This window comes from Monodelphis domestica, chromosome 4 (genome assembly GCF_027887165.1).
Source record: "Monodelphis domestica isolate mMonDom1 chromosome 4, mMonDom1.pri, whole genome shotgun sequence".
Taxonomy (NCBI): Eukaryota; Metazoa; Chordata; class Mammalia; order Didelphimorphia; family Didelphidae; genus Monodelphis; species Monodelphis domestica.
Window position 1 is genome coordinate 83084665 of NC_077230.1, and position 16892 is coordinate 83101556.

Consider the following 16892-nt stretch of genomic DNA (forward strand, 5'->3'; position numbering starts at 1 on the left):
AGACACCTAAACCCAAAGCTGTACTATACCACAAAGAGTTCTTGTTTTTCTTTCCTCTAAGCACTATATATTCTTTACCAAAAGTTCACTTAGGACCAAGGCTTCCCAAACCAGAATTGAATACCCTACTTCTCCCAGTTTTAATATATTGGCTATAAACAACCCCAGACTCTGACCCTGACCCTCTCCCTCTTTCCCCCACCCCTCTTCTGTATCCTGTAGCATTTGGTATAGTGCGGAACACATAATAAATAAAAAAGTCATAATTCAATATAACAAATACTATGAAGCCGTCCTCCTGGTACAAAATAGATGAAAATTAAAATCAGAAAAAACCTCATATTTATTTTTAATTGGATTTTTGGAGACTGCCTATAAAATGTTTTCTTTAATAAAGTATGCAGTAGCAAGTTTTTATTTAAGATCTATTTAAATTTAAAGATTTTATAACAAAAATTATACTTTTAAAATATGATAAATATACTTATGTAATTTTTTTAAGTGGGTCAACAATCCATGAATTGCCTTTAGCTCATTTCTTTGCTTGTCACTATCCTTAAATATTAAAGAAAAAGAGGCTATGACATGGACATACAGACATAGCTAGTAATCACCTCTCTGAATACCAACTACAATCAATTTTAGGCTCATGGGGAAAGCATTAAAGATGTATACTGATGAGATTACAAATAAAATCACACTAGAAGTCACCTAGGCACCTGGATTCACAGACTACTGAAGTGATAATACAGCTTTTAGCAGCAGTATCTTATGCAGGTGTAGAAAGAATGTGTTCTTCTTTCAGTCTAATTCATCCTAAACTGTGAAATCATTTGGGAACTGAAAAAGCAAGAAAGCACCTCTTTCTTTTCTAGTCTATGAATAAAGAGGAAGAAGAAATTAGCCACATGTTTTATCTATCCCTTACTGACCTGACTGAAATAATTCACTTTTATAGATGGTTTTGTTTGGTCAATTAAATTTTAAAGGAATAAAGTATTGCTATAGATTTCTATTCAAAATATATGCTTGGTTTATCTGAATAATTACATATTAGAGAAAGACACCTGGAATATTTGTTGTTTTAATTAAATTATATAATTCTGATAATTTTTACCACTGATACTTCTTAACAACAAGTGTCAAAAATATTCTAGAAATATTGTGATTCATTTGTTGAATAAAAATCTGATTTATATTATCAAAATGTCACACTTTTATCCCAAAAGGCTTTGGAAAATAAAATAATCATAACTTATTTTTCTGATGGAGATGCAAAATTAAACTGGAAAAGTGAAGATAAATTACTGCTATAAAATGAATCATATGTAAAAATGATGATGTAAAAAAAGGATGAATTAGACTGAAAGAAATTTACACTTAGTTCCAATGGTGAAAAACATACATAATGGGCACAAAATCAAATGTACTTTTTTTTTAAAAGAATTGCATTAAGCTTTATAACTAATTTCTAAATGAAATCTAAGATTTAATTCTTCCACTGACACCAAAAAGAAAACCACCCCCTTAAACCCATAGTATGTTCTATTCTCCAATCAAACCTTTAATCTGTGCTGGATGTCCATTAAAAAATTCATGCTATTGATAGCTAACTTGTACCTCCTTCTTTGAAGGTAAAATTATCAAAATGATTCAAAACATACTGTAGAATCACTTAATCTCTCTAAAGTCTCAGTTTCCTGAAATGTATATGAGGCATATTGAACTACATGACCCCTAAGAGCCCTTTCTAATCTAAAGAGCTATGAGTCTAACCATATAAAGGAGATTATTATTGAAAAGAACAATTTAATACATATATTTTATTCTAAATACTTAAGATAGTTTCTACTGAAGTGCCAAAATAATACAGTAATAGAACAATTTAATAAAGAAAGTAGGAGCAGAGAGATGGCTCAGTGGACAGAGTCAGGCCTGGAGATAGCAGATGCTAGGTTCAAATTTGACCTCGGATATGTCCTAGCTGTGTGACCCCAGGCAAGTCACTTAATCCCAATTGCCTAGCTCTTAGTGCTCTTCTTGCCTTGGAACCAACACTTAGTATTTATTCTAAAACAGAAGATAAGGATTCTTTAAAAATAAAGAAATAAAAAAATAAAGGAGCACATATCAATAAATCAATGTGTTTTTACATTAGGTTTTTTTAATGTGAGCTAAGAATATTTTTATTAAGCAAGCAACTGTTTAGAAAGAATAAGCCAATTCTTCCTTCTATAGATTAAAAGCTTCATACTCATCTTCCTAATATATAAGGTGTCAATAACCCCTACCTGACAAATAGAACTCATCAAAATACCTCCACTGTCACCTGAACATTATACTGTTTCTTTTCTACTATTGCTTTGCCTTTAAGTGTTCAAATTCTACCTTTTCCTTACTTTTCCCTATATTATTTCCTTCAAAGATGATAATAAAATGTTACGGCAGTGGTACTCACGGATAGCCAAGGAAAAGGAGATTGAGAACTGAATGACTTCGGAAGAGATTGACCAGAGTCCAACAAAGCACCCATCCACACAAGGTAAGCAGCACCAAACGAGCTGTTATTAGCAATACGTAGTGAATCACAGATGCTGCGCCCACCTTAGAGGCCTAGAAATTTAGAAGCATCAGATATAAAATTTCATAAAGTAGAGAAGACAATAGTAGTTAGTGTCCAAAAAAAATATGACTAAATTGAAAATACCTGGGTTTACCAATGTTCTAAGCAAAAGCAAAAAGGAAAAAAAAAGAAAAGAAAGAAAACCCATTAAAGTTTCAACCAATTATGGGTTCTTTTTATAGGATTCTAAAGTAATTAAAGGGGATGAAACAAATATGTTTAGATATTTAAGCTTTGCAAACATGGGAATATATAGGCAAAAAAAGAGGAATCTAACATTTTTCCCCTTAAATCCAACATTCTGATTGCTAAATTGAGGTGATGAGAAAACATTTGTCTCTGAACCTGGAGCTGTACAGCTCTCAATTTCCTCTTCAAAACAGACTGAAAGACAAAAGTAAGCAAGAAGTAGGGGGAAAAGTTGACCTATAACCTCTGAGACAAGAGTTAGCTACTCTCATATAGGAAAAGATCAGAAGCACATTTAAAAAGAAAAAGGAAACACAAGGAGTACTTCCAGGGTTCCCAAACTCTTTTGTGTTAAGTAATGTAGCTCAATAGCTAAGTCTAAGGAGGAGGAAAGGTAAGAAATACCTAGTGATATAAATTGTGTTTTAAGGCATTGTAAACAAAACTGGCCTCAGAGTGGGTTAATGCTAGTGTGTATGTGCTTTTCTTATATATATTTCTTTAGGGTATAAGAATTGAAATAATATTTCTACCCAGATATATATTTTATAAAGTTTATTAGAAAGGGTAGACAATCATTCCTCTAAGTAACCTGACAACGAGGTGCCTGGCCTGCAAGTCCCTTCTTCCTTCCCTCTTACCCCTGCCTGCTCTGTTCCCACTTCTTCCTTCTTCATTCAATTCTCACTTCCCCCTCTCCTCAAGTCCAAAGCCTTGACTTTTATTGACTACAGCACGTTTATGAACGCAAACCTGGTGCAACTGTGTCATGTCAGATCAGGCTACTCAGGAGGGGGAGGATATGAACTTCCTTGACACAGAGGTCAGGACTCTTGCCTTTATTTACTTTTTATGTTTTCATTAATTGTGGGGTTTGATAAATATTACATAGCATTAATAAGATCATACTGTAATACTTAAGACTATAATGATGCATAAAGCTCAGGTTGTTTTGAATAAGCAGTCATATACTGCCCCCTTGATGATACCCATACTCCAAAGCAGTCTTATTTACCAACTCTCAGCCAAAACCCCGGAGGAGGAGCCTCAGCCATTGGACCCACTCTTAGCCCCATTTCCAAGGTCCCCAGGGCTGGCTGCTATTAATTAGTGAGGTAGCAGCCCAACAGGAGGGAGGTGGGCTTGGAGGTGGCAGAACAGGGCCCAATGGATGGGACTCACCTCTGAATGGCCTCTGAGTTGGTGGTTTTATTAGCTCCAGCACCTCCTTAAAGAGGACTGGTCTTCCTCAGGGCAGAGATCCTCCCTGTTACATAGATAATAAACAAAGAGGAAACAAGAGGCAGGCAAACTAATATTAATATCTATTGAAAATTTGTACATGGTGTTTTTGGTACTCTCCCAACTAACTTTAAATTTTGGGGGGGGGGGGGTAAAGGTCATGAAACCAGTTAAAAATATGTTCAAAACATTCTATTCTCTATAAAAGATAAAGGCACTTTTAAGAAACATTTCTGAAGAACAGCTCTTTGGGGCAATTTATAAAAGTTTCAGATTACTAAAAGGTTGCTGGGAGTTGTTAAGTGCTAGTGTATATTAATTTCAAGTTAGAATATATCCTACCTCAAAACCTAACGAGAAGAACAGGTGGATATTTTACTCTTAAGTGGAAAATTATCTAGGCTTTCTGTGCTTATAGTATTGATGGCCTTTTGCTATTTCTGCAAAACAAAAGTAAAGAAAGAGGAGCTCAGAGAGAGAATGGAGCCGAAGTCCACAAGTAATTCCTTTCAATTGTAAGCTGTGAATGGTAGCTCATACAAGAATGAGAAGTACATATAATGGGCAGTTGAGAAAAACTAAAAGGGCTTTTAAGGCCAAACTGGTATGTCATATTTGGGTTTGACTCTAATACAGGATTCAGAATAAGTAAGAAAGCAACATTAAAAATCTGGAAACAAAATCTAGATGTCTTAATCTGGGACTGATGGGAATAAAGGATCAGAGGGGAAAGTGAACTAACTGAATCCAGACTTGACTTTTTAAAACAAGTTTGCTCTTTGAGAATGACCTACTTTATTAGTTAATTTTCTTAAGTTCCACTGATGTAATAGTTACATCATTTTTATAAATAAGAAATGAATACAATATGGTTAGAATCTGGACCACAAGCCAACATCTGCCTTGCATCTGGATTATGGAAATATTGCCACCAGCAGCAATGTGTCTGGGGGACAGGAAAAAATATCTAAGGAAAATAAAAGTTGAATAAATACTGAAACCATAAACCAAAAGTTCTGAAGTGACAACAAACATTCCAGAAGGTTGGCTTTGGGGGAGGGGGAGAGATAAAAACACAATAAAATTATAAGGGGGCATAAAACAATTTTTCGTCATGGAAAACTTTCCCATTAGGTACTATACCTACCAAATGTCCATATATCATTTCATCTTGTGTAAAATCCCAGCTAAATTGATTCTAGCCATGCAAATTTCCCCACAAAAAGATAAAAAAGACAGCCAATTTATTAGTATCAATTATTAAAATAACTCATTTTCACATATTACTTTACAGTTTATAAAACACATCCCCCTACTCTGAGATAGAGATGGTACAAATATGAACACTTCTCTTTTGCAGATGAGAAAAGTTGAGACCTAGTTGGGTTAATTGCCATACTCAGAATATTATGCCTAATAAATAAATGAAAGAGCTGGTGCTCAGAACCCTTGACTCTGAAATTAACATTCTTTGTTTTTTAATCCTTTTCTTCTGTCATATTAGTTCCAAGGCAGAAGAGTGGTAAGGGCTAGGCAATGGGAGTTAAGTGACTTGCCCAGGGTCACACAGCTGGGACTGGGTCTGAGGCCAGATTTGAATCTAAGACCTCCCGTCTGTAGACCTGGCTCTCAATCCACTGAGCCACTCAGTTGCCCCCTGAAACTAACTTTCTTTCCATTATGTAATACATTTGTATTCATAAACATAGCTTTTTACACTTTTCCATTTCTGAAACAATTTTCCAAACACATTTTAATAGTCATATTTTCCAATACATCATCTGTCTTCATTTCAATATGAAATATGTTATGTGCTGGCAATTGCCACAGTCAAGAGCGGCAACTGTTGAATAAATCCATTAGCTTTTCTTTGGTTAAACTCTCCATGATCTAGGGCCACCTCATTTCCTTTCTATACAGAAAGTGGTCTAAGCTACTTAAGGAGACAGAGTCTGCCTTTCATATGGCTGAAATTAGTTTTAGGATATGAAGATTGGGTTCTAAAGCTCCTAAGAGAAATCTTCACTGTTGAGTTCACAATCACCAGACTATGAGGTTGAATACCATAGCACAGGGATATTCTTATGTGCAAGATGTTCCAGTCATTAAATGTTCAATTAAAAACATTTATTTACTTTCTTTCCAAAGTAAATACAGAGATATAACATTTCTAGTTACATCCTTAGGTGCTTCTCTCTACAAGCTTCTTACTTACATCACATAAAACTAATTCAGCTCAGGATCATAAGCCAGGGCAGAAGCAAGCAGTCATTCTTCTAAAATACAATTTGCTCCAAGGTCTTTTAGATGAAAGATTAAATTGAATGGCTTGCACATTCCCTTGTTCCAAGGCTTCTGAAGTTAGATTGACTCTCTACAAACATCAAGGAATATCATTTGTTTCCTTAGACTTTCTACAATGCTAAGACTAATTACTTTGATTCTAAATGAACATCCATTAACTCTGTGTTCTTTCTAGGAACCAATTAGACAACACAGTAATTCCATGGCCAATTTAAATAAGCATATATATTTATGTATATATGCAATATATATATATATATATAGCATTTTACAAATATCCAAATGTTTGGAACTAGGGTTTCTTTGAACTCTTCCTCCCAAGGAAAAATTCTGGATAAATTCTCAATGCATCTAGAAAGAAAAACAACTTTACCAAATCCTTACAGACAACTTGCCTATCTATGTTTACATTAACATCAAATATTCAATTAATTCTTGCTCACAAAAACAAATCTAAAAATTGAGACTAACAAAAAGAAACGGAATCATTTTTTAGGGTTGGATGCTTTGACCAAATTCTTTTGGAAGAGGCAGAATTTTCAGGTCAAAAACTTCCAGGTCTGGTTGCTATCCAACAAATATCAATTGGCAAACAGACTAAGATGTCAATGACAATACATTCAGATAGAAAAAAAACAACTTATCCTTAATAGGATGACTTTTAAAAATTTATAAAGATTATAATCTTTAGGACTAATTATCTGTAAAGTCTGAAGTTGGTAAATGGTTTTAAATTTTAAGTCAAGCTTTAAAAAATACAAAATAAGTATTTTAAAATCAAATTCTTCAAATGGTCCTAAAAAGAGTTTTTGGGCTAGAAACAATTTCAATTCAATATCATTGCAAAAAGTTATAATTCGAAAATTAGGTGATTTGGAGAACTTTCTGTTAACTATTAATCAATACATGCTAGAACAAGTGGGGAAACTGAGAGAAAGTTCTCCCAAAATAGACATTCTAACAACATTTGAGGAGAATACTTTTCCTTTATACATCATGCAACATGAAAATCATTTTAAAAAGAGGCATGCCAAACTTTATGTCGGTGAAGTTAAATTATATTTTGACATTTCCAATAACCATAATATCTTCAACTTTAGACTTCCAAGAGAAAGAACACAGCAAATTAGCCATTACCTCTGAGATGAGCGCCCAGACAAGCCTCCTTGCTAGCATCACTGTGATGAATGCAGCCAGGTGGTAATCAATGAGATGAAAATTCTATAGAGGACAAATATTTGCATCAGAAAGAAACAAACTGTATTCAGTTGAAAACTACTATGTAGGTGTTGGTTTCCAGAGAATAAAGGCTCGCCCAATATCTGAAGGATCTTCAAGTCATCAAAGAGTTATACTTTCTACAGGGGCACCATTACAATCATGGATAAAATGTATAGTGTGTTGTTGTCAGGAAAGTACTGGTATTAGAATCAGAAGACATGACTAAAAAGCAGCTATTAACACTAATTGTATTGGCCTTAACAAATTCCTTCAGCTCTCTGAATCCATAAGATAGGGTAATAGTTGGCACTACATATCATTTAGGGTTTCTGTGAGTAAAGCACTCTGAAAACCTTAAAGTGCTATGTAAGCATTAGCCATGATTCAAAAATAATTATTAACTGACTTAAAGAACTAAACATAAATTAGAGATGTAATTAAATATACAATAAAAAGTTGGCATTATAGTTTAGGGTAGTGGTGTCAAACTCAAATAAAAATAGATGCCTGCCACCTGCATATTAACTTTAAAAAAAAAAACCACAATGAACATTATGTTGTACTATGTTTTTATTTATTTTATTAAACATTTTTCAATTACAAATTTTAAACCCATACCTTCTGTCTTAATATCAGTTCTAAGTGAAAAGAGCAGCAAAGGCTAAGCAAGAGCTGAGGCTCAGAAAGCTAAAGGACTTTATAACTTGCCCAGGGTTACACAGATAAGAAGTGTCTGAGGCTATATTTGAAAACAGGACCTCCTCTCTCCAGGCTTGGCTCTCTAGAACCACCCAAATGCCCTTTTCAATTAAATTTTAATCTGGTTCCAGGTCTCTCTGGGGGCCACAACTTTGATACCTCTTGATTAAGAGCAAAGATGACTGGACTAGAGCCAGAAAATTTAAATTCCATACTGCCACTGGTACTCTGTTGGTTAAGTGCATTAATTAAACTCCAAATTATTTTGTCTCTCTATTCATAAAATGGGAAAGCATTTTGACCACAGATTTTTAGAGCTAGATAGGACCTTACAAAAGTTCTAGTCATTTTAGGTATAAAGAAATGAAGGCCCATAGCAGTGAAGTCATTTGTCCAAGGATATACAGTGACAATTAGATCTCCTGTTTCAGTCCACTGTTCTTTTGAGTATACCACACTGCCTTGCCTGCCATCAACATCAGTGATAGAACCTGGAATAAAAGAAATGTCAACTGATACAACAGATATGATTTCTAAAAAAATTATTGTTTTTATATCACAATTATTTCTGAGAACCTCATTGCTGACTCTCTCAGATTACTGAACCCTCCCTTGTAACAAAGAAAATCAATTAAGCAAAAACATCCAAAAGCAATGACTACTAGTTCTGATAATGCACACAGCATCCTACTCCACTAGTCTCTTCGTTTTCTACAATGAAGAAGGGCATGTGTTATGATTTATATTCTAGAACCTTCACTGGTTTTCCCAAGAACCCAAAGTCTGGCTTTGTTTTAATCATTTTTTTCACTGATATCCTAACGTCATTATATATCTGTTCTTCTAGTTCTCCTTACTTTGTTCTGTAGCAAATCAAATATTCCCATGTTTCTTTGAATTATTTAGTCATTATTTTTTGCTGCACAATAATATTTCATTACATTTACATATCATTGTTTAAATTATGGGCACCCAATTCATTTCCAATTCTTTGCTATCATGAAGAATGTTACTATAGCATGTTCAGTATATTTCCCTGAAGTATATATCCAAGAGTGGGACTGATGAGTCAAAGGAGGACATTTTTCTTACTTTTTCTTGCATAATTCAAAATGGTATCCAGAAAGGTCTGACCAATTCACATGTAACGAACACAGACCTCTCTTCTGTCTTGTCTTCACATAGCCCTGCCAAAACTACTGCCCCCTTTTGTCATATTTGCAAATTTGCAGGGGATGAAGTTGAATCTCAAGCATTCTAAACACTAAAAAAATTTAAAGACAATTTCTCAAGTCATAGAAAAGCTCAGAATGTTCAGTGTTAACAAAGAGAACTGCAAGTTCAAATCTGGACTCAGACGCTTCCTACTATGTGGTTTTTGGCAAGTCATTTAACCCCTAATGCCTTTTTCTTTGGCCTTGGACCTACACAGTCTTGATTCTAAAATGAAAGGTAAGGGTTTTAGGGAGAAAAAAAAAAAGAACTTCAAGATTATCTGTGGGTTTCTTCGGGACTTCAGGACTGTATTACATTCATATATACATAATGAAGATTCATCAATTATATTCATATATATATATATATATATATATATATAATTAAAAATTAAAATTCTAAGATCCAAGTTTGTGGGATACTAATTCACCATTTGGGAAAAATGGAAAGCAGTCTGACAGAAATTAGGTATGGATCAATATCATACAATGTTTATTTACTAAGATAAGATTAAAATAGATCTATGATCTAGACAATAAAGGAAGATATAAGTAAATAAGAAGAACAAGGAACATATTCTCTTTCAGATTTATGGATTAGAGAGGAATCTGTAAATAAACAAGAGTGAACATTTTAAGATATAACAAGGATAATTTTGATTATATTAAAAGGTTTTTGTACAGATAAAACTAATGCAGCCAAAATTGGAAGCAAAGTGGTGGTGTTGGTGTTGGTGGAGGGAGTGGGTTATAGACAGTTTCTCAGATGTCTCATATCTAAAACATTTAGAGAACTTGTCAAATTTGTAAGAATATAAGCCATCCCCCAATTGAGATATGAACAGGCAGTTGTTAGATGAAGAAATGTAAATCATGTGGAAAAAAACGATATAAATCATTACTGACAAAGAAATGCAAATCAAAATAATTCTAGGATATCATCTCACACCTATCAGATTGGCAAAAATAATAAAAGCAAAATGACAAATGTTGGGAGATGTGGAAAAACAGGTACACTAATACACTGTTGGTGGAACTATGAACTGATCCAGCCATTATGGAGTACAATCTGGAATTATGCCCAATTATAAAAACGGTATATACCCTAAGACCCAACAATACCATAGCTGACTCTGTTTCTCAAGGTGATGAGGTAAAAAGGAAAAGAACCTATATATCTGAAAATATTTATAGCAGCTCCCTTTATGGCAGCAGCAAAGAATTAGAAATTGAGGAGAGGCCCATCAATCGGGGAATGGCTGAAGAAGTTGTGGCATATGATTGTGATGAAATACTACTATAATATAAGAAATGATAAGCAGGTTAATTTTGGAAAAAACATGGAAAGACCTACATTAAATTATGAAAAGTGAAATGAGTGAAATAACACAATAATAAAGCTACAGAATTAATGTTTGAAGAATAACTTATGAATGTCTGTCTCCAGAGAAAGAACTGACAAACAGAAACATGAAATACATCGTTTATATTATACAAACTTTTTTTTTTTTGTCAAGGGATGTCTTCTCTAGTTTACGGAGGTGAGGGAAGGAGACACTTGGGAATTTTATTGTAGCTATGAAACAAATAAATTCATTTAAAAATAAATAAATATATAAATTAAAACTCTGGTCACAATGACTTTAGACAGAAAAATTATCTAAGTTTTAAAACTCAAGAAAAGCAAAGTTTTTAAGAGAATCATCATAAGTAAAAATTTTAATAAATCAATAAGTAATTATTAAGTGCCTACTATACACTCAGCTCTATTGAGTACCATAAAGCAGACATATCAAACAAATGGCCTGCCAACATGTCCAAATATGGCCTAGGCCACATTAAAATGCAATTGGAAAATATTCAACAGCAACATAGACAATATTACATTTTAAACTTGTCAATAAGTGGCCCACAGGTATCCTTAAGTACAGACTGGTTGCCTGGATTTAAGTGTGATACCATTGCTGTAAAGAATAGAGAAGTATCATAGGACCTATATATAGTATATGTACAAGAAAATTACAATCTCATCTAGCCAAAGAACTAAGCAAACACATGAAGCAAAAATTAATATATTGGTTAATTATATGGGACATTAACTGTTAAATAGACAAGTCCAAACGTTCCTGAAAATAGAATATTAATCTATAGGAGGGGTTCTTTACCTGATGGATGAACTTATATTTTAAAATATTTTGTTAATTATATTTGAATATAATTGTTTTCCTTTCTTCTGTATTTTGTTTTGGTATTTTAAAACATTATTTGAAGAAGGGATTTCACCAGACTACCAAGGGGTTCATGACCCAAAAAGATTAAGAAATCCAGGTCCAAGGTCACTTCTGGGACTCTTTCATTCCCTTACTATCTTCTGCCCCTATGTCTATCCCATTCTTTTATCAACTAGACCAGTGTTTCACAACCTTTTTAAGGCTTTGTTACACTGGTCATGTTCATGACACAAACATGCATTTCCAAATAAAATTAGGTAATTTTAAAACTCTGTCACCACAACTACGATGCTCTTTTAAATGCAGACAGGAATCTTCCTCCTTCCACAGGGAGCCGTATGTCTGTTAAATCATTTGTTCTTCTATCACGTATACACATTATTTATGTGTGTTAACATGCTCATATCCATGTGTGTATACTTGTTTTTGTATTACCTATGCTTAGTACAGGGTCTGGCACACAGTAAGCATTTAATATATAATGCTTCTTGCCTTGTTTTTTGCAAGCATCCTTCTTCTAAACATTTTTATTCTTCTCTCCACAAGGATTATCATCATCTTCCACTCCCTTAGTCAACAATTAGCAGAGAGTAGGTGAGAAATCTGGGAAAGTGTTACATCACAAAGCATACTCTGAATGCTTCTTGCCTTGTTTTATGAAAGCATCCTTCTTCTAAACATTTTTATTCTTCTCTCCACAAGGATTATCATCATCTTCCACTCCCTTAGTCAACAATTAGCAGAGAGTAGGTGAGAAATCTGGGAAAGTGTTACATCACAAAGCATACTCTGAATGCACCAAAGGATCATGACAAACTGGCTAGGTAACACTGAGTTGGAAACCTGTTCTATTTCACAAACATAGAGCCCTTATGTTTCTATTAAATTTAATATGATACTCAGAAGAGCCAAATTTCAATAACTCCCCAAATTGAAGGCTGAATATTTTTTATTGACTGGTAACTGAAGTCTCTGCAACACTGCACAATACTGGTATGAACCTAAATACTATCTCCTAATTCTTTATGCTGAAAGATCTGATATACCATAATTCCTACCATTGAAGACTGATAATCATTTTAAAATTATCTTCCTGAGTTGCCTGAAAAAAATTGAATGGTTAAATGTCTTGGCAAATGGCATATAGCTATAATGTCAAGAGGCAGGACTTGAACACAGAATACTTGACTCCGAGTCTGGTTTTCTATTCATAATGCCATTCTACTCTTTGAGATAATATAATCTGTATGTAGAAATATTTTTGATGATGCAGAAAATAAGCATTCATGCCACAAAATTCAGAATGGTAGTTAATTTAAACATCCTCATGTATTTTCATTCCTTCAAAACATGAACCATTAGAAAAAATTCTTAGAATAACAACGTGACTATAAAGTCACTATATTCTTACAAGTAATGCAAATTTTAATGGAAAACTATTTTTGCTATACATAATTTTTGTATCCATGTAAGAATCTAGTACTACCTCAACTAGTTTGAACTTGAAAGTTAATACTTACCAATGAAGTACAAGAAGCAGGATGATTGTAGGGATACCACCACACAGTTTTATAGATGTTGATGTACTGAATGAATAGGGCCACCAGAAGATAGATGAAGAAGAGAAATTCAAAGAGCAGGCTCCCATCCACAGGCAAGTCTGGAATCTGGCAATGACGTACAGGCTCAGGAGTGATTAAGGCTGTGATAGGAGGGACTGAAAGGCCAACAGCGCTACCATTCCTAAAACAGATAATTATGATTACTTCAAGAGTATTATATTTAGATGACAACAAAATGGATTAAAGGATATCATAATTGTACTATATACATCAAGGTTTTTGAGTATGAGTAGGTATTTGTGTTTAAAGCCAGCAACCCCACCTATCTGGCTCAAGCAATCAGCTACAGGTTTAGTAGTGTCTGCTCTTTTTTTCTCTATCTCAACATTTTTACATTCTTGTACTTTACTATTTTGTCCTATTTGTTGATGCTCTCTTATTTATTCTACTTCCATTTCTTTTTCTTTACCCTCCTATAATTCACCTCTGTAGCAAGCTACCTGCTCTTCCTTGATCCTTTTAATCTTAGAATAACCTAACAAATCCATAATTTATTAAAATGTGAAAAATCAAACTTAACTGTCAACTATAAAATTTCCTAGACAATTTCCAAATACTTCTCTTCAGTGGTGATGCAAGTATTATTTTAGGGAGCTAAAGTAGCTACCAATATCCTTGTGTCCTGTTCATTTAGTATATGGATTCCTAGTCCTTCTCTACAGTTCCCACTTTAGCCTACATCATCATAGCCAGTAACTTATTGCATGCATAAATCTAACATTTCTTTCTGAAAGTTATAAGTATTTTTGACAATACATGTGGTAACTGGGGGGAAAAAATAACCGAAGTCACAACAGACTAGTAGGTAGTAATCATCCTCTAATGCCTATATTTCTTGACAAAGTATGAGAGTATGGATACACAAGGTGCAAATCTCTAATCTATAGTTGTGAACTCCATTTGGATAATTTCTGCCAGAGACACATTCTACACAGAACAGAGATGGGGGAAGAGTCTGCTCACTATTATAAAGTCAAACTAACTTCAAAAATGTTGAAGAATCAAACACTAAGACTACTTTTCCTCTGACAAAGAAAGGCCCTCCCTCCTCCCAAGAAAATGCTTCAGTATCCAATCACTCTGGATAAACTAGGTCCAAGACAGGGCTTTCTGTTCCCAGCATGCCAGAATTCCTTTTGATCAGGTCTCTTACAAAATAATTTTCAACCCCTGCTTCTCATCTTCCCTCATAAACAATCCCAAAATCAAAGCACCGAGGATAAACAGTAGTATGCAGATAACATATCTACACCTCTTATTAGGGCAAAGCAATATACCAGGAACACATCCCAGTGTGGCCCTGTTCTATTCAGTCCCTGTCATTTTCTTTCCTATGGCTCAAGCCTTTTCTTTTGTATTACATATTCTCCTTCTTTGTCGTTTTACAACCTGTGTAACCTAATACCAGTAAGATAAAGTACTAAGCAGTGGGATTCAGGAATCAGATGATTACTTTATGTTTTGTGGATTCTATTCCACAAAGCAACTAGAAGTTTGAAGACCATGTTTTCACATCATTCACAAATTTTAACATCTATGCCTGTATTTATTAACTGTAATCTAAACAGGTGTCTGTTGTATTTCTCAAATGAATGCTAGTGTCATGTTGCAAAAAAACAAACAAAAAAAACACAACCCTATATTTTTTAAAGTAATCAGGAATTATATTCACTATTTATCTTTGTGTCTATGCTGACTCACCCTAAGACAATCAAGACAGAATGTCGCCTATAAGCACATCCATCCAAAATGGGAGTAGCATTCTCATCTTCTTTTTTTTAAGTGGGTCACTGCTGGGTCAAACAGGCAGTGTGTCCTGTTCCACCTTGATCCTTTTGAGATCTACCATCTTTAGACCCTTAAAAGACAACTTTGTTCCTGAGAATACCTGAAGGGCAGGAATGAGATACTGCTTATGATAATGTCCCCAAAAGCACCATATATCTGTTTTTCACCCTAATGATAAACTACATAATAGACTGAACCAAGTAAGAGTTACTAATCTCAAAGTTTTAATGGAGAACAGACTTTCTATTGCAGAACACTACACAAGCAAGGAGTTCTAGCACTGAGACGCAAGAAAACAGGACCTGAATTCTGAAAAATTACAAAAAAGAATGGAGCTGCTTTGAAATACTGTCATGTGGCAGGAAAAGAGAGAGAGGAAAACCCCTGGAGTAATACTCCACTATTAGAAAAAAACTGAGTTCTGGTTCAGTTGAGTCACTTAAAATATAGCAAGTTGTCTGTACCATGCAATAGTATTCTCTAGGTTTAATGATTTTAGTGTAGGATGGTGATTCTAAAACTGATGCCTCTTCCATACCTTCTTCACATGACAAGGTTTTCCTCCATGTTTTACAAATAATCTTTAAGTCTCTGAAAATATCCTCTGTTGTATAAACAGCAGGAAGTTCTGTTACCTACTATCAAAAGGACCTTGATACAACTTAATTCAGATCCCAGCTGGCTTCAATTTTCTCTTGTCTAGAAAATGAGAGTCTATATTTAAGGTCCTTTCCAGCTTTAAACCTAAGATCCTATGATAATTGGTACTATTTTTAGGTGCCTAAGAAGAGTAAATAAACACATATTTCTATGACTGATATTTTCTGTTATTCCTTATAGTCAATTATTCTATGCTAAGCATTGGTCAGTAACCAAATGGTCTTATGAATGTGAACAAAGATATGGAGAACCAAGTTTCCTGTTGTTTATACAACATGAGATATTTTCAGAGACTTGAATGTTGTTTACAGAACATGAAGGAAAGTCTTCATCATGTAAGGTCAGCATCTTCAGAAAGGTTTCTCTATAGAAGTGGGATCAGTTTCAGAAACAGCATCCAGCACTAAAGTTTCCAAAACATAGAATGCTATTACATTAATACATGACAATTTGCTGTATTTTATTGATACACAGAAACCAGAAACCAGTTTATTTCCTAATGCACAGGATCAAGAACACTACAGCTATCCCCTGAAAGGGATAAAAGGAAATGACAGGTGACAAGGTTCAGGAAATGTCTCGCAGTCATCTTAATTCAACAGTTCAACAGAGACTATTATCCCCTAAAACTCATTTTCTCTTCCCAATTTCCCTGTTTCTCTCAACCTTCCATCCACCTTTCAGTCATTCTCAGAGGAATTTTCAACTCCTCACACTCCCTCAGAGTAAAAGGAGAACAACCCATGGAGACCAGCACAAGCAGCACCACTAGACAGGAAAACATAGTCAGAAGATGGGGGGGGGGGGGGGGGAAGTAAAAGGAATGAAAAGATATAGTAAAATAATTAGGGGGCATGTAGCCTGGGACAGTAGTCTTATTACAAAATAAACTACATATGATACAAGGAGAAGAAAAGAAAAAGGAAAGAGTCATTTAAGAATAATTTCCACATACACAAATCCCCAAAGCACAAGATTATTATTTTCATTAGAAAATCTCCAGAATGCTTTTCAATTGGGGAATGGTTGAACAAATTGTGGTATATGTTGGTGATGGAATACTATTGTGCTCAAAGGAATAATAAACTGGAGGAATTCC

The 16892-nt window shown here is 34.3% G+C and overlaps 1 protein-coding gene across 3 annotated transcripts in view; it reads right to left on the reverse strand.

Annotated features, from left to right (window-relative positions):
* Positions 1-16892, reverse strand: part of TMEM39A (transmembrane protein 39A) — a 33103-nt gene that overhangs the window by 9408 nt on the left and 6803 nt on the right. For all 3 annotated transcript variants that reach the window (XM_007493730.3, XM_001363104.4, XM_016433484.2), the window contains exons 3-5: positions 13244-13466; positions 7496-7579; positions 2459-2613 (exon numbers count right to left, since the gene is read on the reverse strand). In XM_007493730.3, coding sequence (XP_007493792.1) covers positions 2459-2613; positions 7496-7579; positions 13244-13466 — 462 coding nt within the window. The remainder of the gene's footprint in view (positions 1-2458; positions 2614-7495; positions 7580-13243; positions 13467-16892) is intronic.